Here is a 24,557-nt window from a genome sequence, read left to right as displayed (position 1 = left end):
GCAAGGTTAGTTGCATTTTTATATTATATGTCCTATCTGACAAGTTTTATAATGATGATTCATTTCATGTAACCTTGCCTCAGTGAAATATACATTAGAATTGTTAAAATATAGTAAATATGCTATTTTTTCCTCTAAAGATAAGAAAATTCGCATGGTCTATTGTAATGCAAGAAAACAGATGCTGATATTTAATCCTCCAGCTGTATTGACATTACATTTGAAAAGATTTCAACAGGTAAATTGCAGAATGACTGAAATAATAGTTTGAATATATATAAATTATGCACTGTAAGTAGAACTGGATAAGCTGTTTATTTTTTGACTGTTTGTCTTTTGAAATGGTTGTATTCAGAATATTTTGAAAACTATGTAACAAAAGTGTTTCATGCTTTGTGATCTATTTTGCACCATATGCAGTTATATCCCAGTTATACACAATACTTTTTATATATCATCAGTATCATTTCCTGAGATGTACTCTCAAGGGGTGAACATGATATTATGATAATACTACATAATTAAGTTTACATTTTTACTAGCTTCCTGTAAACTGTTTTCTTCCAAAATTATTATTTGCTAGATCTTACATTTTGGTTTTCCAAGGCACCTGCTTTGCTAATCTTTCCTCTCCCATTCTGTTTAACTGAATCATATTAATAACTTCATTTTAATATGATTCTGCCATCTATGAAGTTGGTTCTTTACCTTGATTTTTCCTAGAACTCTCATATATGATCTTTAGTGTTTAATCAATCATTTCATTTCTAACTCAAATCTGGGATACATAAATTAAACCTGGTTTGAACACTTTCTTTTATATGGCTGACTTGATCTGCTGGACATAGAGATGAGAGAGAGAGAGAGAAATAATAAGGAAATAGGTCTGACAGAGGTTGAAAAACATTAAAGATGAAGAATGAAAAATCTCATGGGTAGGTGATTTATCTGTTGAATAGATGAGAGTTTCTGGAAGTTTAGGACTGAAATAGTTGTTTGACATCTTTAGACTGATCTAAAGCAAAAAGAAGGTGATGATACCTGATTATTGTGCCAATATAAAGGAAGTTAAAGAAGAAAATATAACTATAGAGGAATAACATTATTGGATCACTGTGAAAAGATTTCTGAAAGAATAATGGCAACAACAATAATGCTGAATAAAATAGAGGGTGGTCTAAGAGAGAAATAGTTTGGTTATAGAAAAAGGAGATCAACTGTTGATTTGATTTTTGCTGTAAGAGAAATGATGAGAAGACACTGGGAATTTGGCAAAAGCCTATTTATAGCATTGCATGAAGAAAGTTGGTAAAGACAGATATAGGAAAAGTAGAAATAATTATGATCAAGAATATGTGTGTAAACACTGAGAACTATGTAAAGACTATAATTGATAATACAGAGCACTTGACACTTCCTTTGCATGGACTGCAACAAGGGAGCATCTATCTCCATTGCTGCATTGTAGTAATAAAGAACTTTTTTTTTAAATTTAGCATCCACCATGATGAAGTCTTATATATAAACCTATAGTACATTCATACCATGGTACCATGTGTGAGCTAAGGATTTTCTTTTCCTATTTTATTAATTTTTTATATATATATATACACACATGGGGTGGGGGGGGGACTGAAAAGTTCTGATAAACACCTAGAACAAAAATGATATTAAAGCAACTGATATAATCACAAGAAAGAACATATCTTAAAGCCCTTTAACCCTCATGTTTCATCAAATTGTAATAATTTATTCTTTTTCTTTTAGGATATATAAGAAGACATCAGAGGCTTTGAAGAAATTTGAAGACACTGAGAAGGAATCATTAAGTTTTTCATTCTGTAAGAAAAGTCTGCAACCGAGATTTGCCAGATGTTGTGTGAGACTTTAGAGGACTGTTCCCCGGTATATTCAACAGTTGTCAGATGAGTGGCCAAGTTTAAAACTGGGCATCCTGAGACAACAGATGCCCCCAGGTCAGGAAGACCTTCCACAGTGATCACACCTGAAAATATCGATGCAGTGCATGCCATGATCCTTGATGATAGATGAATACCAGCCAAAAACAATCCAAAGACTCTGGAGATATCCAGGGAATGAGTTGGGGTCCTTATCCACCAAGTTTCTGGACATGCAGAAACTCTCAGTGAAGTGGATCCCCAAATGCTTGAATACCAACCAAAAGAGAGAACATGTGCTGTCATTTCAGGGAATTTTGGGTCATTTTGAGAAATCAGGTGCAAATTTTTGGTTCGTATTGTGATGAAACATGGCTTCATCACTATTACCCAGAGACCAAACAGCATTCAATGGAGTGGAGACACAAGGATTCTCCATGCCCAAAGAAGGTCTGAACCCAAAAATCAGTAGAGAAGGTTCTTGCCATTGTCTTTTGGGATATGAATGGTATAATCCTTATCAAGTACCTCAAAAAAGACGAAACTTACAGCAGAAGTTTAGTCAACAGCTCTGAAGGAATTGAAGGAGGGACTGGAGGAAAAATGCTACAGCAAACTGAGCAGAGGCATGTTGCTTTTTGCAGGACAATACACCTGCTCACACTGCTCATGAAACCCAACAGATAATACACAACTTAGGCTTTTAGTGTCTGCCTCGCCCGCCCTATTCACCATACCTGGCCCCATCTGACTATTTCCTGTTCCCAAATTTAAAGAAACACGTGAAGGAACAAAATTTACCACAGATGATGAAGTCATATCTGCAGCTGAGGATTGGTTTGTGCAACAAGGGAAAGACTTTTTTCTCAAAGGATCACCAGCATTGTAACAAGTGTATAACACTTCATGAGGTATATGTAGAATAATGTGTAAGTTACATGGTTCTACCTCAATTCCTTCATGGTGATTATTACAACTTTTCAGCACATCCTCCTATATATATTGTATTTTTATTTTATTTTTTACATAGTTCAGAAACCCTGCTCTAGAGACCAAACATGGAACATTTTCAAGCCACTTCAGGCCTCTAATAAGCAGGCATGCTTATTGGAGTCCTGAAATGTCATAGATATTGTTAACGACTAGACCATACCAGAAAGGAGACACAGTTGTGTTTGCAGATGAAGTGGTGACTTGCCATATTCAGAAGAAGAGCTACAGTAGATACTGGAGAAATGAAACAGTAAAAACAGAAACTGTGAGTTACATAGTAATAGCAAAAAACAGTGAGAGCAGGATTTTAAATCGCAGAGGAATTTTACAGTTAACACTTTGAGTGAATGAAAGTTTAGACCAGGAGATTTTGCTGAACCAAACCCTCTTTTTACAGTGTGTTTAGTCTGAGTTTGGATAGTGAGATCCCACTGAAGTGTAAGCTTCTCTTAACAGAAGTTACTTTTTTTTGTCCATTTCATCTCATACTACAGAGATATGAAGACTAACAAAAAAGAAACATAAGCAGAATACAATGGAAATGAAAGTTTTGCAGATGCTCTTGGAAAAAACATTGACATTAGTAATATCAGGTAACAAAAAAGTTTGTGCAGTTTTTCATAATAAAAATTAAACAACTGCAGAAATTTTCATAAAATGTTTTATTTATTAAAATAAGCACCTTCACAATCTACAACTCTTTCCCAACAAGATACAAGCTTGTAAATTCCACTTTTATAACATTTTGTCTTTAGAAGTAATAAACCTAGCAACCTCCTCTTCAGTCTTTTTTTTTTTTTTTTTTTTTTTTTTTTTTTTTTTTTTTTTTTTGTGTGGAACTGTCTGTTTTGCATGTGATTGTCTAGTGCAAAAAAAAAAGGTGATAATCGCTTGGAGAAATAATGTTAGGAAAATATGGAGAAAGATGGAGTATCTCCCATCCTAAAGCACAAATCTTCTCATTGGTAAGTATTGCAGTATGAGGTTTTGCATTGTCCTGTAAGAATAGCACTTTCTTCCAATTAAATAATCCTGGCTATTTTTGAAGTAACTCATCCTGCACACACACACACTCAGGCTACATCGAATAGATCTCGGCCATAATTGTTTAGCCTGCAGCGAGAAACTCATAGCAGACAATACCGGCTCCACTCCACCAACACAAAGCATAGTCATCTGGGGATGAAGCAGTGCCCCTTGACGTGTGCAGTACTGGATCGTTTGATGACAACCAATGATAAGCTTGCTTCTGTTAGAGTACAAGATCCATTTTTCATCACAGGTGAGCAAGTAATCCAAAAAACGGCTCGTTTTTATGAATTGAAAGAAGTGAAGAACAAATTGATAGCTTTTGAAGTTTATTGTCATCTGATAATGCATATGGAAGCCATTTGCTTAGCTTCTCTGATTTTCCCCAGTTGATGCAAGTGTAAACGAATTGTTTCACCATTCACATTAAACATTTGTGAAAGTTCTTGATATGTTAATCTTGAATTATTTTTAACAGTGTCACATAATTCTTCATTATCAATAATGGAGTGTTTTTTTGAATGTGGTGCATCTTTGAGTGATTCATCACCAGAAACAAATTTGTTTAAACTAGTTCTGCAGAGTACATTCTGCTACCACATCTTTTCCAAATGCCACACATATCTTACAGGATGATTCTGAAGCCAATCTGAGTTTAAATTCGTAAAACAAACAAGCCTGAATTACACCAGCTTCAACTGACATTTTAAAAGGGTTCAAAGTTGCAGTAAAAGAGTACACACCAAGTTAAAGAGCACTGATTGACTGATGCATATCTCTGCCTTATGACGCACATAAAAAATTGTGCTCTGCAAACCACTACAAAATAAAGCAAGTCATTGCAGCAAACTCTACCAAAAACTGCATGGACTTTTTTTGGTTACCTGATATTTTGGGATTAGGAAGTGTTGAAGGTGGAAAGTGAAATGCCTATGTAGTCTTGCTTGAAGTGATTTCACAATATCTTGAGAAGGATTTTAGAAAGAATGACCAAGAAGAATGTATGAAATGAAAATTGAGGAGAAAAGACCAACAGAAATATCATGGAAAAGGTGGAGAGAACAGAAAAGAGAAGGTTTTGAAAAAAAAATAAACTCAAGCCTGATCACTGTTTATGAAGAAAGAATATGGTAGGTAAAGAAATAAACAAAGAGCTCTTATTTCCTTAACCTGACAGTTTGATTTGGAACAGTTGATAAAAAAAAATTATTATTATTATTATTACCCATGGAGTCAAAGACTCATCTGGGAGGCCCTTTTATCATACCACAGATCATCATACCATGCTTTAAACACACTCAAATTCTCTGCAGACACTACACTCTCAGGGAAGGCATTCCAATCATTCACAACTCTGCATGAAAAAAAACCCTGCTTCTCACCCCCCCCTACTAACTCCCTCTTTATACAGTTTCCAGGGATGACCACTGGTTCTCCCACTATTTTCTGTAGAACCTCTCCAATATTAATCCTATAACAACCCCTTATTAACTTGTTGGTGTCTATCATATCTCCTCCTGTCCACCAGACTCTGCAAATTGCATCTTCTCAATCTTTCCTATATTTGACATTCCAGAGGTTAGAAACTACCTTAGTCAGTCGCCTCTGGACTCTTTCCAGCATCTCTTTGTCCTTCTGATTAGGCCACACATGGATATGTGTGACCTAATCAAAGCCTTATACAATGGAACAAGAATTTCCCCTACTTCTACAAGTCAGTGTCCTCTGCATTATTCCCAGAAACCTTTGTGTTATAATAAATTTAGTATAATCCTTTACCCAAGTGTAGGCAAACAAAGTTTGTGTCTGAAGTAGGTCAGGACCGAGGCAGCTCGTAGTAAAGGTGGACAAAGCTCTCATCACTCCTTGTCTCAGTATCTCCCATAATGCAAAGCACATCTCCTTGCAGACATGTATAAAGCTATGCATTAAGAGAAGGGCAACTACCCAGACCGGTTTCGCCCTTTATTATCATCTGCAAACAACTGAATATCCCCATCCAAATCTTTGCTAATATCATTAACATACAGGTTAAACAGCAATTGCCCTAAAACAGTCCCTTGAGACACAACCCAATTCACTCTAGTTTTACTGTCAACTTATCATGGTAATCTATCAAAAGCCTTTGCGAAAATCTAAGTATACTACTGTGTATCCCTCTCCTCTGTCACCTTATTGTAATAAGTAAGTAGATTACTAAAACATGACCTCCCTTTAGCAAACCCATGCTGTCCATCAAAGATAATACCATTGTTGTCAACCCACTTCTGGATCCTAGTTCTCATGAGCCTCTCCAACAACTTAACCACAACACCTGACACACAGATAGGCCTATAGTTTGATTCTTGACTTCTATCACCTCCTTTATGAAGTGGCACAATCTTGCCCTCCTTCCACTCCTTAGGAACTTGACCCAGTGCAAGAATCTTATTTAAAAAATATTCCAAGGCTGGCATCAACTCCCTGGCACATTCCTTCAGAATACGTGGTGATGATATATTATCAAGTTCCACAGCCTTATTAGCATCTACTTCGTTCAACTCCCCATACACCGCTTGCTCTCTTACAGTCAGTCTCTCCTCCCCATCATCAATTGCTCTCAATCTCTCCACAAAGTCACATTCACAAGATTGAAAGACCTTTATGAACTGCTCATTAAGTATCTCCACCACATCTTCCACAACAGCTGTCTTTATACCATTTTCTCCAATCAATGTCATCCTTCCATAATCATTCTTTCTTTTGCTGGCTACATATCGAAAGAACTCCTTAAGATTCTTTTTGGCTTTATTAGCTAACTGCTGTTCATACCTCACTTTTGCTACCCTTACCAACCAAGTCACCCACTTTGCCTGGTCTTTGTAATCCTCATGGTATTGATTATTTCCACTTCTCTGTATCGCATGCTTAATCTCTTTATTCATCCATTTCACACCTACCTTATTTAACCTTCTCACCCTTGGAATATATTTAGACATTGCATCTACTAGATCAGGGGTTCTCAAACTTTTTCGACGACGGAACACATTCTGAAATTTTCATGGAACACCTTTGTTATTTTGTAATTTATTAATTAATAATTAATAGGTAATTTAGCTGATTTTTATTATTAATTAATTGATAATTAATTAAACATCAATTAAACCATCATTAAATTAATTTGTGGTGACAAATTCCAGAACAAGATTCTCTGACTAAATTGAATAACTGTTGTAATAGATATGGTATGAAGGTCAGCAATAAAAAGACAAAGACAATGAAAATAGGCAGAATCATTGAAAATGTCAACTGTGTTGTGAATGGAGAACCTGTGGAACAAGTAAAAAACATTTCAGCTACTTAGGCACAATTTTTAGTGAAGATGGTAAATTAAATATGGAAATAGACAACAGAATCAACAAAGCTGGTATGGTAGGAAGTCAATTGAATTAATTTATATGGAATAAGAGAGAAATTAGTCAAAACACTAAATTAGCTATATATAAAACAGTGTTCAAACCAATTTTAACTTATGGATCTGAGAGCTGGGTCAGAAGTAAAACACTTGACCAAAGACTAGAGACCGCAGATATGAGAGTCCTGAGAAAGATGAGGGGCGTGAACAGATGGCATCAATGGCAATATATTAAAAACGAGGATATTAAGAAAGAACTTGACATTGTCAGCATCCAGGAATGTGTTAGCAGAGCTAATCTCAGGTGGTATGATCACTTAAACAGAATGGGTGAGGAAAGATTAGCAAAACAAGTGTTCTCTGCCAGGTTAGCAGCAAAATGACCCAGAAGAAGACCAAGATATAGGTGGGGTGATACGGCACAAAGTGCCTTAGACGATAGAAATATAAGATCTGGTAATGTTGGAGTCTTGACAAGTAAGAGACTGATTTGGAAGAAAATTGTAGATAGGAAGTTAGTAATGATGTAAATTTTTCATGTAGTACTATCATATCCTGTACACCTCCCCTTGAGGGTACATGGCAGGAATTTGATGATGATGATTTCATTATCACTACCATCCACATTATCTGGATGACTGTATGCCGTATATTTCATTCCGTTCACCTCCTTCTCACACCATACTGCCTCAAAACCACTGGCACTGTTTCCCTCTTGCATCTGTACTTTGTATCAACATAACTCTTCTCTATCATCAATAGAACTCTCCCCTCCTCCCTTTATACCCCTGCTATCCTCACAAAACACATCATACCCTTCCATCTCTATTCCTGTCAGGATGTTGTCCTCATCTAACCATGTCTCACTTATTCCAACAATTTTTGGGTGAACAGACTCAATTAGTGCAACCATTTCATCTGCCTTGTTTCTTACACTTCTAGCATATACAAACACAACAGCTTATTCTTGGATCTACAGCTAGTTCCACTGATACCACACATTCGATGTGATCTCTCTGTGCTCATCTGGGGCCATTTCCCTTTCTGCTTAATCACTTTGGAATCTTCTTCAATTCCAACTGTTTCCTCTTGATCGTAGGTCATCCCATTCCTTTCCTGTCTACATATGCTTTCACATCCTCTTGGAGCATCCACCTTTCTCAATCTATGTCCACCCTGATCCTCCCCGTTTCCCTGTTCCTCTTGCACACCCATTCTCTCATTTTCCATACTCATGCCACTCACTTCCTCATTCATAACCACCTCTTGAATATCTCCTTACTCTCCTGCTCATCCACATCACTTCCGACTTGATCTGATTCATTCTCTGTACTCACTTCGCTACCTTCCAGCAGCCTATCCAAGCGACACGCACCATAACCACTCAAATGCAGTCCATCTCTCTTATATAGTTCGCTTCATCCTTCAATATCATTCCACACATTAACAAACTGTACTCCTTTCTCCTCACACATTTCAGCTAACATATCATTCATAATTCTTGCTCTCTGCCTCATCTCACCACTGTCATATCTAGACAACATCCTTACTACCCTCCCTGTCACACTATTCTCTTTTATCCATCTAAGTGGCCTCCTGATATCCATTCTGACATGCTCTTTGTCCTCTGTGTTCTAGGAGGGAGAGAGCAACTCCTTTGCTCACTCCCTCCTCATATCCTAGAACAGCGTTTCTCAACCTTTCTAAGCCCAAGAACCAGTAAAATGCCTTAAATAATTCTACGGACCATTAAGTTATGTAATTTTTTTTTAAATGTATGTAGGGATTACCAACATTTACATATACATTTACAACATATATATATACACATATTACATATACATAAATATTTACATATTACATATACATAAATATTTACATATTAATATACAACATTTTACATATACATAAGCATTTACTAATACATATGGAAACATAATTAAGTTGGAATTAAACGATTAAAAGTGTATCATCACTGAACAAAGTTTTAATTTTTATTAAACAAATAAAGGTATCAGTTTCCAATTTCCTGTGGGCAAATGAATGGGTATGTCAGCGCCGTCCCGCTGAAACCCCCATTCATCTGCCCACAGCAACTTTATATTTTATACGTATCTCCATTCATCTGCCCACACTCATTAAGCTTACCCCCACAACAACATTTTAGTACCATAGGGAATGTCAGCGCTGTCCTGCCGATACCTTCATTCATCTGCCCACAACGACATTTATCTTTAATCCCCATTCATCTATCCACAGCAACTTTTTATGTTTTATATGCTATCCCCATTCATCTGCCCATACTCATGAAGTTTTTATCTTCACTCACTCTCTGATTCAGCCTGTGACATGTAAACTGTTCCATTCGCTAAGTGTGTTGGGAGACGAGGGAAAAATGTTGTTCTTATCTTACTCCATTCATTATAATACTGAATATGAACTTGACATCCATGGATTCCATCATGGACGACATCCCTTGTCGTGTCCAAACCATCCCTTGCATATACAGAAAAATTTCACTCAGAACATTCCAAAGCCATTAATGCCCCCCCCCCCCCCATCCACACACACACACACACACACACTTTCGGCCGATATGAATCACCTTATTTCCTTGAGGAATTTTCCATGACCAGCAAAAAAATTTAAGACATCCTGTTATGTGAGGTCATTCCCAATATCTATAAACAGTCCAACCCACGATATCAGGCGCATTTTCCTGCCAGCGACCGTATGCCGTATATACCGTATGCATGTGATTTGTACTAATCGTGTTATGATGATGGTTTTAATTATATCCGTCCTGTTTTATCCACAAACACAACAGTGGTCATCGTTAATCTGGTACATTCATTAATCGTGTGGTGTTTTTATTTATATCCTCCCGTGTGCTGCTTGTATTTGTTACGTTGTGATGTGTGTTTCTGTACAATCCATGACCATATGGATGTTGTTGTCTGCATGCAACAGATTCGGTGTGCTCGGCCACATATTCCTGCAAGCGACCGTATGAGATTCGGAACTTCACTAAATGGGACGCGAGCAGCTATCCTCCTCGCCAGCAGAGCTGAGCCTCACCTTGACATCACTTTGCATAACTTTTGTTTCATCCCTGATTTTGTTCAATTTTGGAAATGGATTAATTCCAAAACTAGTAACGAGAATAATCGGAAACTGTAGTCCAAATAAATAATATGATATAATTATGTTACTACTTACTTTTAATGAGATGGTTCAGCTTCTCAGCCTTTGCAGAGTTGCTGGGACATCTGGCTCAATATTGGTAAACTTCAGTCGAAGATCAGCACACACACGCACACTAAGACGATTTCTGTATTTTGTTTTTATTTGAAGGAGCAATGAAAATCCTTTCTCACAAAGATAAGTTGTAGAAAACTGCATGACGATTTTCAGTGCTTCAGATAATTCGGGAAATTCACTTCTCACTGAAGGCGAGATCCAGAGTTGAGCCAAACCAAGATTACGGAATTGCATTTTATGCCCACTGTCACTTGAAAGCTCAATTAACTGTTCTTTTTTCGATAATGAAAGGTCGTTGTCGTGACTGTAAGCCTGAAATAGATCTCAAATCCACATATTTTCCGAAGTTATTCGGAAAATATGTTTCAAAATTCTATTTCAGAGTTTTGAAATGGTCACAAACCCTTTCCAGAAACTCAGAATCAACAAAGAGATCATTTTCCACTAAAAAGAATTCCAATATTGGAAAAGGTGCAAATTATCTGTCTTTTACATAACTAATTCACAACACCAGTTTTTTTGTTTTTTTTTTCTCGAATGCCTTTATTTTGTCGTAGGCATCAAGAATAATTAAAGAATTTCCCTGAAGGGAGAGATTTAGTTTATTTAATTTCAAAAAAAAGTCTGAAAGATAGGATAGTGTTGATAACCATGCTTCATCAACAAGGAGTGATGCAAAATTAGAATTACGTTCATTTACAAACAATAAAACTTCATGCCTTAATTGAAATAAGCTTGTTAGCTTATTTCAATTAAGTTTCAATTCAATTACTTTGCCCCTGGAAATCCAGCAAATTTCAGAATGAAGCAAAAGTTGTATATATTCACTGTCCATTTCATCACAGAATACTGAAAATAATCTGTTATTTAGTGGTCGAGCCTTAATAAAAATAACTAGCTTTATTGTGTAGCACAGTTTTAAATTCTGGTGGCATTCCTTTGGAGGCCAACCTTTCTCTATGTATGAAACAATATACCCGATTCATATCCAGAGCCACTTCCTTGACCATAGAAACAACCCCCAACTATGCCTGCCTGTAAAGGCACGAGCTCCATCTGAACAGCAGCCCATGCATTTTCCCCACTGGATCTCTTGGTGTATTATGTAATTATTGAGAGTGTGAAATATTTCTTCTCCAGTTGTTCGGGATGACAAAATTCTACAAAACAGAATATCATCATGAATGTTGTTATCATGCGCATATCTTACGTAGCATATTAACTGCACATCATCTGTAACATCAGTAGTCTTGTCTATTTGTAATGCATAATAAGGGCTCTTCTTAACTCTTTCGATTAACTGAGATTCTACGTCACCTGCCATATCATTAATTCTGCGACCTACAGTGTCATTGAAAGAGGAGTCAAATCAACTCTTTTAGTAACTTGTTGCCAAACATAGTTTTTACCACATCTTTTATAGCTGGAAGTAGTAAATTTTCCCTGATAAAATTAGGTTTCCCTGTTTTTGCTATGTGCAAACTTAAGAGATAGATGCTTCCAGTGCCTTGCTATTAATCAAACCCATGGCCGAACCTACATCTTTCCCATGATTTAATGTTGCTAACCTTCACTGAAATTGGCTTTTTTTTTTTCTGTTGGCTTATTTTTCACATCAACGTTTTGTTTCTAAATGTCGGAGTCTTGCAGGTTTCATGCACTCGTTCGACAACACATTGAGGTTTCTGTTTACTTTCATCTATACACCAAGTAAACCTGAATTCCAAATATGAACTGTTATATTTCCTACTGTATTTTTTCTTTGAACTGCTTGTTTCTTCTACTTTAATAGTATCAGGTTTACTCACTGTTACAACATGTGTATCACAATTAGGGTTAGCATCACCTGTTTCATTTGCTCTTCTTTTCAAAGTCCTAGTTTTAAGCCACTTTTCCATTATTAAAAAACGTTTCCAAAAAATATATAAATACCGGGGTTAACTCACGACACACTTTGTCCAAGTATCATTTAGCACTTCTGAAGGTATACTGAGCCTTGGTTGAAGGAGGAAAACCTTCAGTAATAAAAATCAATAAACAATAAGCAATTGGTTGAAATGTAGATAACACATGTTCACTTCAAATCTGACAAAACAGCAAGGGAAGGTGGAAGCAATAAAACTATATTGTTGTTCCCTTCACCCCTCTTATTATTCATCGTTTGCTGCTACAAATTATTGTAGTGCCAGAATGACGAGTAATAAAAGAGGGGGGGGGGTGAAGTGAACAACAATATAGTTTTATTGCTTCTGCCTTTGAACATTCTGACACTATTTGTTGTTTTTTTTAAGTCTCCATTTTGATTTCAATAAATTTTACTTACTTATTCAATTTTAATTTGTTTAGATAATTAAAAAAAATATTTAATTAATTTAAGTCTGCTTGCAGACCACCTGTCTCATCGTCGCAAACCACAGCTGGTCCGCAGACCACAGGTTGAGAAACAGTATCCTAGAAAATAGAAAAAGAACAGAAATGCGCTAAATTTGAATAGTTCATTGAATAGTGCAATGTGCTAAATGTCAACTCTGGAGGAAGAATCACTAAAGGTCATCCAGATATTGAATTAGTTAATTCGTATCACTTAAATGTGCAAATTGTTGCACTACAGAAAATTAATTGGGGATAAAAGAAACTATGGCTGGGTCATCTAGAAAATTTACCAAATTCAGCAAAAGGTGATTTGGTAGATAATAAGTGTTTCTGCATTGAAAGCGACAAACCAAAGATGGATTACACTAGGGACAAATCAGGTAAAAAAATAGTTGGCTTTTAGTAGATGAAGCCAAATTGAAGGAGGATTTTAATACTCAAAATCTCTTTAACCATGTGTTAGATTAAGCACTACTACTGCTAAGAGTAATAATAATCCATACTACATACAGGTCTTTAAGGTCTGCAACCTATCAGGATCAGCTTTCATCATAATTTTAAGATAAGTTATTAGTCATCATCATCATCAAGTTCCTGATGTGTACTATCAAGAGGTTTACAGGGCACTATAACAGCACTACATGATTAAGTTTACGTTATTACTAATCCTCTCAACAATTTATTATTATTATCTGAGGTCTCCAGGGGAGTCAAGGACTCATCGAGGAAGGCTATAAATAACCCAAACCATCTATCATACCTTCTCTGAAATTCATTCACATTAGATGCGCTCTCACTACCTCTAAAGGTAAACTATTCCACTCACTAAATACTCTGTGAGAGAAATAAACTTAACTTCAATGGGTGAATCCGTGTTTTCTCCCAACCTTCCATATAACAAAAAAATTTCATCACATTATATCCTATAACACCCATTCAAAAGTTTATAGACCTCTATCATATTCACCCCTCTTTCTCCTATCTATTATTTGCAATCTATCCTCATAATCCAAATATAATCTTTAATGACTAGACAAACACACGTAATAACCACAGTAATAAGTTTTAATAAGTATAATAAAGATATAATCTTTGTAACTCTTTTTTGCACCCTTTCCACAACTTATTTATCCCCTTGGAACCAGGAATACCAAATTAGCTCACAATAATCTAGGTGTGGTCTTATCAAAGCTTTATAAATAGGCGAAATAACTTCCTTATTCTTACATGTCAAGGTTCACTTCAACATCACAATTATCAATTGATTTGTATTTGCAACTTTTGCTATGTGACCTTTGAACTTCAAATTCCTATCCACCATTATGCCAAGATCACTAGCCTCATCAGTTTCTTGTAGCATAATCCCACTGATATAATATGCTGCTGGAAATCTCATTATGCCAAAGTACATAACTTGACACTTACTAACATTAAACTGACAGCCATTATTGTTTGCAAATTTCCAGTTCTATTCTATTCAACAGATCAATAGCCTTCACCCATGCATTCAGTTCACCATGGAAAAAGAAAAGGCTGATAGTTTTACCATTCTTGGACATCCACCTTACATGCACAGCCTCTGATAATTTATCAACCAGTGTTTATTGAAAACCTACTTTTACTGGCAGATATATCCATCAAAAGTCTGCTCGTCACACCCCTCAAAAAATAGGTGTTATAAAGCCCTTAATTAATAGAGCACATAAGGTGTGCTCCTCTCCCTCAAGTTTACAACAACTTCTCACTATCAAAAAGTTAATGGAATTTAATGGTTGCAACCATAATCAAATCCAGCAGATAATGGACTCCTATGTTCCAATACCTCAGGATTCTTCAACAGACTGCCGGGTTCCAATCCCTTATATTTCTGGCATCTTGGAACCAATTGATAGAATTTTGAAGAGGTATCATCATCTCATTCGCACATATTTTCCAATCAACAAAATTTCTCGTCTGTTGCCATCTACAAAAAAAAAAAAACTGGCACCTCTATCATTAGCTGGCATTTACCAGATACCATGTGAATGTAATCTAACATATTTTGGACAAACAGGCTGTTCTGTGGAAAAAAAAATTAAAGAGCATCAATATTATATTGAATGCATGAAACCTCAAAAGTCTGGTCTGGCACAACATGGTATCGACGCTAAACACAATATCCAGTGGGATAAAGCTCATCTTCTCCATAGATGCAGGTTTAAATATGAACGGCTTTTCAAAGAAAGTTGTGAGGCCCTTTTACATCAGCCAAGTCTCAATCGGAACGATTGTCTCTCTTTCCCCCAAATGTTTGGGAGATTTTTATCTTATGTAACCATCAGAAATAGTTGTTTAATAATATTTTTAATAATATTAATTATTAATACTAATTTCTAGCATGTGGCAACAGTTTTTAATTGGTAAACTACCGACTGCTGTATGTACTTTGCAATCCGGTTCCTTTGATTGATTGTTTCTACACACTGATGATGTACTGTTATTTTCAGTACGAAATATCTGTACTTTCATTCCATTAAAGTTAATTGCTGCGGTTATCGTGTAATTTATAATCATGCCACAGGTACCTTTAAAGATTATCATAGTGTATCCGCTCTTTGCATAGCATAGCTTATTTGTCTACCCATTTCTGTATGCGGTTTCTTACGAACTTCTCTAAAATCTTCACTACCACCAGAGATACTGATGGTCTATAGTTAGACCTCTCAGAACCGATTGGTAGAATTTTAAAGAAGTATCATCTCATTCCCACATATTTTCCGATCAACAAAATTTCTCGTCTGTTGCCATCTACAAAAAAAAAAAAACTGGCACCTCTATCATTAGCTGGCGTTTACCATAGACTCAAGTTATGCAAACATGTGAAAGGTCTAGCCAATTCTGCTGAACATTCCTTTAGCAAACTTGCTGATATTCCACCTGTCCCTATTGACAAATTCTCATCCAGGTTATACAACAGCTCTTGAATCTCATTTTCATGCATCTATAACTCTTCATCCAATGTATTAGTAGCTCTGTGCACCATGTTACATGCATCTGGTCGATATATCTTAGCAAAATGTCACTCGTTAATTGAACAATCTTTAGTTTCTGAAACTAGAATACCATCTGCATTCAATAAAGTTATTCTTTCACATTCATTCTTTCTTTTCTTACTCAGATTTCGCTTTCCACCAGTACTCGTTTCTTTTCTGATCTGAGCTTTATATATATTTCATAATTCCTCACTCTTATTCTCATGATATTCTTTCCACATCATCTTCTTCTTGTGGATCTCTTGCTTAATAAGGTTTACATCTATTTCATTCCAAACCTATTTATTCTTTGAACACTAGGGATACATCCAAGTACTGCCTCATTTAAGCATTTTGGCAGTTACTGAATGAGATAAATGTTGCTAACATTTATCCCATTCAGTAACTGATACAATGGGACCAAAAATAGTATTCTCCTAAGTTGATCATAATTTCCAGCTTTGTAATACCGGCCTGGTTGGCCGAGTGGTTAGCGTATCCACTCTCCAGCCAAAGGGCTGTGGGTTCGAATTCTGCCGTGGGCATGGATGTTTGTGATTGTCTGTGAAAATATACTAGTGGTGGACAGTAGATGCCTTGTGGTGGTTTGTTGTAGTTGGTGGAGACAGAAAGTTTAGAGTAGGCGCCCTTCCTTGATGAGTCTTTGGACTCCATAGTAATAATAATTTAGCATGTAACCTGTTCTGATGGAAACATGAATATAATTAGATACTTCCCAAGAAAGCACAACATGATCACTATCACCAACTGATGGTAAAATAGTCATATTCTTAACGGAGACCCCCTTCTGACACTATGAACAAATTTAACACTCTTTGACCTCAAGTTCTTTCTTTCACATGCTGCTTGAGAAAGTTGTCTTGCAACAATTCAATAAATTCCTCTTCATTCTTATCATGAGCTTTCTCATCTACCTAATCAATATTTGGATAATTAAAATAATCCATAACGATCACTCGTTTAATATCTATAAGGCTAAATTGGCGATTAATTTCTTTGTCTCCTGCAACTGAGCTGCCAAGGCTGTAGCAACATTCTACCATATATTTAATTTTGTTAGAATCCACTCCACACCAGATACCCTCAAACTCACAACTACATAGGACATTGTTATTATCATTATTTTCTTGCATTTCTAACCTTCACTGGACTGCACTGGACAGTCATGTGATATCATTAGTAGTACTCCCCACCTCTCCTTCATCTCCGGTCATTCCTCAAAATAGTATACTCATTATACTTAGAACTTTATCTTTATCCTCATCCTCCCCAGCATACCCAAAAAGGTCTGAACACAAAGCATATTTTTCCATTCCAGGCCATCCCTCTTATACGAGTCTTTTCAGCCATCAAACACACTCCACACATCTAAAAACTTGCATCCATTTCTTTTACACAGCCTGCACATGGAATCATTTGCTATCATTGCATGCCTTTTTAACTTGTTATGGCCATATCTGGGTAGCCAACCTACAATTTTTACTCTCTCTCACATTTCTTTCTCACTTCCAACAGACCTTTCATATCCTCTCTCTCATACTATATTCGTCGCTACTTAAATTATTAGTTCCTACCAGAACTACCATCTCTTTTACTTTTCTTTTCTGTTTTCAATTATGTTTGTCATATCTTTAATTTTTGCCCCCAGGAAACTAGAATACATATCCATACTTGAAGTAGAAAAAGCCTGAAATGTGGAAAGGCAGCTGGAGTAGATGATATTCGACCAAAAAAGCTCAAGTATGGAGGTATAAAAGTCTTACAGTGGCTGCACTGCATAGTTCAGAAAACCTGGACAGAGGGATGAATTCCAGTTGATTGGAGTAGAGTTCTCATGGTATCCATATATAAAAAGGGAAATAAAACTGAATTTGAGAATTACAGAGCTATTTCCCTACTATGTGTTCCTAGTAAGATTTATGTAAGTATACTCGAGAAATGGTTGAGAGGGATTGTGGAAGGGAAAGCTTGGTGAAGAACAAGCTGTATTCTGGTCAAATAGCAACTGTCAGGATCATATTTTCACTTTACGACAAATAGTAGAGAAATCATGGGAATATAACAAAGATCTGTATTTAAGTTTTGTAGATCTGGAAAAGGCATATGACAAGGTGGTAAAAGAAAAGCTGTTCAAAACGCTACAGTTGTTTGGTGTCAATGGACATTATATCAAGCAATGCTTAGTCTTTATTTGAGTTATTATAAGTCAGCAGTTAGAATTGAAGGAAGTACAGGAAGATGGTTTAGTATTAAATCTGGTGTCAGACAAGGATGTACATTATAACCTCTGTTATTCATTATCTATATGGATCACATTATGAAGGAAAGTGGTATTAAACCTGATACCAAAATTGGAGATGTTAATGTCAGCTCTTTGCTTTATGTGGATGATGTTATATTTCTAAATAAATCCAGTACGAGTCAGCAAGATTCCCTGACTAAATTGAATAACTGTTGTAATAGATTTGGTATGAAGATCAGCAATAATAGAATAAAAGAAAGAATTTGTCTTGACAAATTCTTTCTTTTAAGGTTACACAGTGGTCAGCATTCATAGTGAAGAATTTATGGAGATGCAACACGCATGTTAGAATAATTACTTTATTTAACATTAGGAAAGTCACATTCGACGTTTCGCCCTCTGTAATGAGGTCATCATCAGGAAAAAATATGTATATATGTTATGCAGCTTGTATCATATACATATGATACGAGCTACATAACACTGCACTATACAAAAGTAAAATGAATCTAAATGCTTGTTAATCATTTAACCTAGCCTGACCTCTTGTGGGAATAAAATATTTAAAAAAAATAAATTTTTTAAAATAAAAATAAAATATAAATGGAACTACATTAAACATTTTTAAAGTCCTCTCATATTGAGATTTTCTTCTCTTTGGGCTTGTTTTGGTTGCTATATGGATTGCAGATGGAGTATCCACTTTCTTGGAATGATTAATCCATCATTTTTGTTCAGGTTTTTATAATGTTTCAGCATTTTACAAGCTTCTTTGAATTTACTTTCAAACTAGGTTTTGGTTATGTGTAGGGACTTGGTGCCTTTCCAGTCAATTCTGTGGCATGTTTGTGTGGTCTGATAGGCCTGTTTTACCATAGTGGAGATATTTAATGTGTCGTTTGTGTTCATCTTTTCTGATTGGGATGGTGCGTCCTGTTTCTCCCTATGTAAGGTAGGTTACAGGTACATTGAATTTTGTAAACTCCTGGGTGGGCCAGGTATGGAAGAGGATCTTTGGAAAAGCTAAGTAAATTTCTTAATTTTGGGGGGATTTGAAGGTAGTCTTACTTTGTATTTAGTAGTGTTCTATCTATCTTTTTCTGAAATGCTCCTGATTTAGGGTATGCTATGGCATTCTTGTGATCTTTTTTTGTTTCTAGTGGATTTTTATGGAGGAATTTATGAACCGTTTTTTATTGTGGCCATTTTTTACAAATGTTTAGTTTAGTTTAGTTAAAAATTCAAATTCTTGTTTCAGAGCTTGTTCATTAGAGCAAATTGTTATGGCCCTGTGTTAGAGGGTGCTTATGATTCCTAGTTTTTGTGTTGGATGGTGGTATGAATTTTTATGTAGGTTTGCAGTAGACTATGAAGAAGAGAACAGCCTGAGGGAAGACGTGTAATGAGTGTGTCTAGATAAGGAAGAGAGTTGCTGTTTTTGATTTTGATGGTGAATTGGATACGTTTGTGTTGTTTGTTCAGGTGGCTTAGAAATGTATTTAACATTTCGTGGCCATGGGGCCAAATGGTGAAAATATCATCAACATATCTGAGCCAGACTTTGGGCTTTAGGCTGGCCAAATCTAGAGCTTGTTGCTCAAAGTCTTCCATGTAAAAGTTAGCTATTGGGGGAGAAAGTGGTGTGCCCATGGCCTTACTTTCTTTTTGTAGGTAAAAATTATTTTGCCCATGTACCCTGAGCGGAGTACATGGGCAAAGAGAGCTGTGATGTCGGCCTGAAATATATTCTATAAGAGAAGGATAGTATCATTGATCGGGACATTAGTGAAAAGGGCAGTTATGTCAAAGCTGACTAATAAATCTTCATTGTGGAGTGTGATGTTTCTGATTTTGTTTATGAAGTGTTGTGCATTTTTTATATAGGAGGAGGAGTGACCTACCAACTTCTTGAGTGTTATAACTAATTTCTTGGCTAAGTGATAATTAGGGCTGTTGATTCCTTCAACTATCGGTTGTAGTGGTGTGTTTGTTTTGTGTATTTTTGGCAGGCCATAAATTCTGGGAGTGCAGGCATAATGTGGTATTAGATTTTTTGGTTGTTTCTTCTATCCACGTGATCACCAATTTGATTAATTCTGTTGTTTTCTTTTTGATGCAGTTTGCAGGGTTGTAGATCACCATTTGGTATGTGTTGTGGTCAGAAACCAAATGGTTCATTTTTTTCTAGGTATGCTGTCCGATCAAGGACAATGGTAGCATTAGCTTTATCTGCTTTTGTAATCACGATGTCATTGTTATTTTTTAAGGATTTAATGCCAAATTTTTCTGCTTTGGTTAGGTTGCACCTTAGTTGTTTGTTAGAGTTTAATATGTATGATCTTTCCTGAATGGAAACATCGTACATATTAAATGTATGATGTTTCCAGAATGTGAGCAGAGCTCACACATTCTTGAATACTATTAAAGTCAAGTTCATTCCTAATATCTTCATTTTTAATATAATTCTCCTGTTGATACCATCTGTTCACTCTCCTAATTTTTCTCAGAACTCTTGTGTCTGTGATCTCTATTCTATGAAGACCTTTATTTCTAAGCCAACTCTCAAATTCATAACTGAAAGCTGGTTTGAACACTGCCTTGTATGCTGCTAGTTTAGTGTTTTGGCTAATTTCTCTCTTATCCAATATAAATTTATTCATCTGCTTCTCCACCATGCCAGCTTTGCATATTTTCTCATCTATTTCCATATTTAATTTGCTACTTTCAGCAAAAACTGCCTAAATAGCAGAAAAAAAATGTATCGATACTTACATGATTTACCATGTAGAAAATATATAGAATTCATTCAAAAACTCCAGTATATTTTATCCGATGCATAAAGGAAGCTCCAAGACTGCTGTTGTAAATTACCAACCAATCGGCATATCAGGAGTCGTTGTCAAAGTATTGGAGAAGTTGGTCGAGAACAAAATACAGGAATGGATAGATGGAAATGAGATACTGTGTTTGGGGGGGGGGGGGACAATATGGTTTTATGAAGGGTGAGTCATGCCTCAGTAACTTGCTCTCATTTTATAATGCAGCGACAACTGAGTTGGATAAAGGTAATGGGTTTAGATTCTTCTGGCCTTTGCAAAAGCCTTTGTCAGGATACCACATAGAATTCCAATCACTAAACTACAGCACATGGGGATGAATATAGGATTGGTGAAGTGGATAGGAGGGTGGTTGATGGAGAGATATTAGAGTAGTTTATTCAGGAGTAGAGTCCAAAAGAAGGCCTATTATTGGTGGTGTGCTGCAGGATTCTGTTCTTGGACCTCTGCTATTTAATTTGTTCATTAACGATATAGGAAAGGATCTGAGAGGAACTGTTCAGTTATTTGCATGATGCAAAGTTTAGTAGAGCAATAGTTAATACGGATGATGTCAAAATTTTGCAGGATGATTTGGATAGATTGGCAGACTGGGCAAAGGAGAATGGATGTCGGTTTAATTTGGCAAAGTGTAAGGTTATGCATTTTGAGGTGAAAAGATTACCAGCTATATACCACATTGGTGGAACTGTACTCCAGAAATTGATGAAGCCAGAGACTTGGGGTGCTAGTTGATAGGGAATTAAAGTTTATAGGGCACATAGAAAAAGTGACTAAAGCAGCTTATCACTTTGACAAGCAGAGACAACAGGTTATTGTTAATCTGTGTCGAGCCTTGATAAGACCTAATCTTGACTACTGCACACAGATCTGGGTGATGAGGAGGTGGAAACGATCCAGAGGCAAGTGACCAAGATGTAGCAGGTCTATGGAATTAACCTTATGAGAACAGGTTTAAGATTTGTGGGTTACAGAAACTAGTTGATAGGTGGAAAAGGGGTGATATGATTGAGACATATAAATTACTGAGGGGTTTTTACAAGATTAATTCAGAGGAAATTTTTCAGAACAGGTCTGGTGGTGGGAGAACTAGGGCTATCCATGGAAACTGAGTAAGAGTGTAGTTAGGAAAGATGTTAGAACTGGGTTTTTTGCTTGGAGAGTAGTGAATGAATGGAATAGGTTGCCGGAATCTGTTGTGAATGCCATGACTGAATGAGTTCAAAACAAAGTATGATAGATACTGTACAAATGCTGAATAGTTCTTGACATGATGTTTAGGGCCCCCCTCATTGAGTCTAAGGACTCCTTGAAGTTGCCCATAATAATAATAACAACATTGACATCATCAAGAAGAAAGACCAGTAACTATATTCAAAATGAATCATAAGAATGAGTCATGTACACATGCTTACTAGCACGTCTTTGTTCGCAGCTGAATTATGCTATTAGAGTTCAAACAAACAATTGTAAAAGTTTGTGTAGATTAAAACAAACAACAATAACAAAAAAAAAAAAAAAATTATGAACCGTTAATGATAATCACTTCCCGAAACTTGGAGATTATTATGCATTCAGAGCAGTCACAGTGCAGTTTCATATATAATTTCATGTTTCAAAGAAATGACAACCAAATTTGAACCTGTTGGAATGAAGAATCGTCATCTGATTACAGAGAACTCTGACTTAATATCATTAGCATGAGAAGCAGTCCTGGTGTTCTTAGGTTCTAATTGAAACAGAGCAATCAGTCTGTCCAAAGTAGCAAAGGAGACATGAGCAAGATACTTTTTAGATGCCTGGTAAGGAGAGATGTTGTCATGTATCCTTTGTCGATGATAAGAAAGAAAGAAGACAGTTTCTGAGCTAATTTGAAGGAAGCATATAGACTGAATTTGTGAAGAATCTGCTATTTGGTCAGAGGTTCCTTTAAGTTAGAGTGTCAAAATTCTTTTCATGTCAGATTGTAGTTTGGTTGACATGATAAATATCAATAATTTTCTGAATGGTAGTTTCATTGTATCCATTAGACATTAGATTGCTTTTGATTTTATTTAATTCAGCTAAAAAACAGAATCAGAAGAGTAGATCACACGAACTTACTATGTATAATAACTTTGATAATACATGTGATGAATGTATCTGCCAGTAAAGATTGGTTTTTAATAAACTGAAAATTTAGCATGACCTGTAGGATATAGAATTATTAAGGTATCCAAAAAAGGATAGGCAGTTGTTGGATTCAAGTTCAATAGTGAACTGGATACAGAGTAAAAGGAGTTCATTTTTTCTAGGAACTGAGGTATTTCTGAATATGAGGTGGACCGGGCAGAAAAGATATCATCGACAAAACAAAGTCATTTATGAGGTTGAGGAAAAATAATGTGCTCCATAAAATAATTAGTTAAAGCTGGTGACATCAAACTGTTCATCACTGTTCCTTTGATATATTTGAACTTGTGAAACATGGTGAAACAACTTGCACGGATGGTGAATTTAAATAAGCAAACAATACCTTCCAGAAAATAGGACTGCAAAAATTAAAGTCTGTTGTAGTGAGATGTTGGTGAAAAGGGAGATTATATCAATTGAAATTATGATTTCATTATTAGACTGACATAGTTCTTCAGTCTTCTCTTTAAAGTCAATGCTGTTTTTAATATAAGAACTAGTGTGACCCATTGAGAGTCTGAAAATAACGACAAGAGTGTTTTGTAAGGTTGTAAGTGGGAGAGTCAATACAGTCCACTATTGGATTTAATGGATAGTCATCTCTGTATACTTTAGGAAGATGTGATGGATAAGCATGCTGAATTACTTACTTCTCAACAGAAGCAACATACCAAGATTGTATATTGTCTAATAATGTATTTAATTTATTGATTTAATTCTTTGTTGAGCTCATGGTAATTACACTGTCAGCCTCTGTGATGACAGTATTAATGATGTGACGTAAGCAGCAAAGAGTTATACTTTTTGAAAGATATATTCAGAGGAGGTGGTTTCGCTTTGTATAAAGTTTAAGCAATTTCAAAATGTAAATTAGCTTCATTTGTGTGTAATTACCTGATACCTTTTTACACACCTAGCACACGAGGGTGATCTGAAAAGTTCTCAGCCTAACAATCTAAACACGAATTTATACTTTCAAAATTATTTTTATTTTTCAACATAATCTCCCTTAAGACTAATACATTTATTCCAGCAATGCTCCAGCACCATTATCCCATCCCTGTAGTGGTTCTCAGTAAGATCTGCAAAATACCCCTCCACAGCTGCAATCACCTCTTGATTCAAAGAAAAACGTTGACCAGCGAGGAAGAGTTTTAATTTTAGTTGGGAAGAGATAGAAGTCACAGGGAGCCAAATCTGGGGAATAGGGTGGATGTTCTAGCAATTCATAGTGCAGATTCCTTAATTTTCTCACTGCCAAAACACCTTTGTGAGCAGGTGCATTGTCCTGATGAAAGATGATTTTTTTCTTCTGCAAACCAGATC

General features: G+C 36.0%; 1 protein-coding gene across 1 annotated transcript in view; it reads left to right on the top strand.

The window, feature by feature from the left end:
• Positions 1–24,557, top strand: part of Usp16-45 (ubiquitin specific protease 16/45) — a 279,308-nt gene that overhangs the window by 237,341 nt on the left and 17,410 nt on the right. Inside the window, exon 17 of the mRNA XM_090402847.1 lies at positions 141–238. Within this exon, the coding sequence (XP_090258973.1) occupies positions 141–238 (98 nt within the window). The remainder of the gene's footprint in view (positions 1–140; positions 239–24,557) is intronic.

Source organism: Typopeltis vanoorti, chromosome 13, assembly GCF_054136105.1.
Source record: "Typopeltis vanoorti isolate ZY-2024b chromosome 13, IOZ_Tvanoo_1.0, whole genome shotgun sequence".
NCBI classification, from domain to species: domain Eukaryota; kingdom Metazoa; phylum Arthropoda; class Arachnida; order Uropygi; family Thelyphonidae; genus Typopeltis; species Typopeltis vanoorti.
Note: the sequence above shows the minus strand (reverse complement) of the source record. Positions and strands in the feature narration are given on the sequence as shown.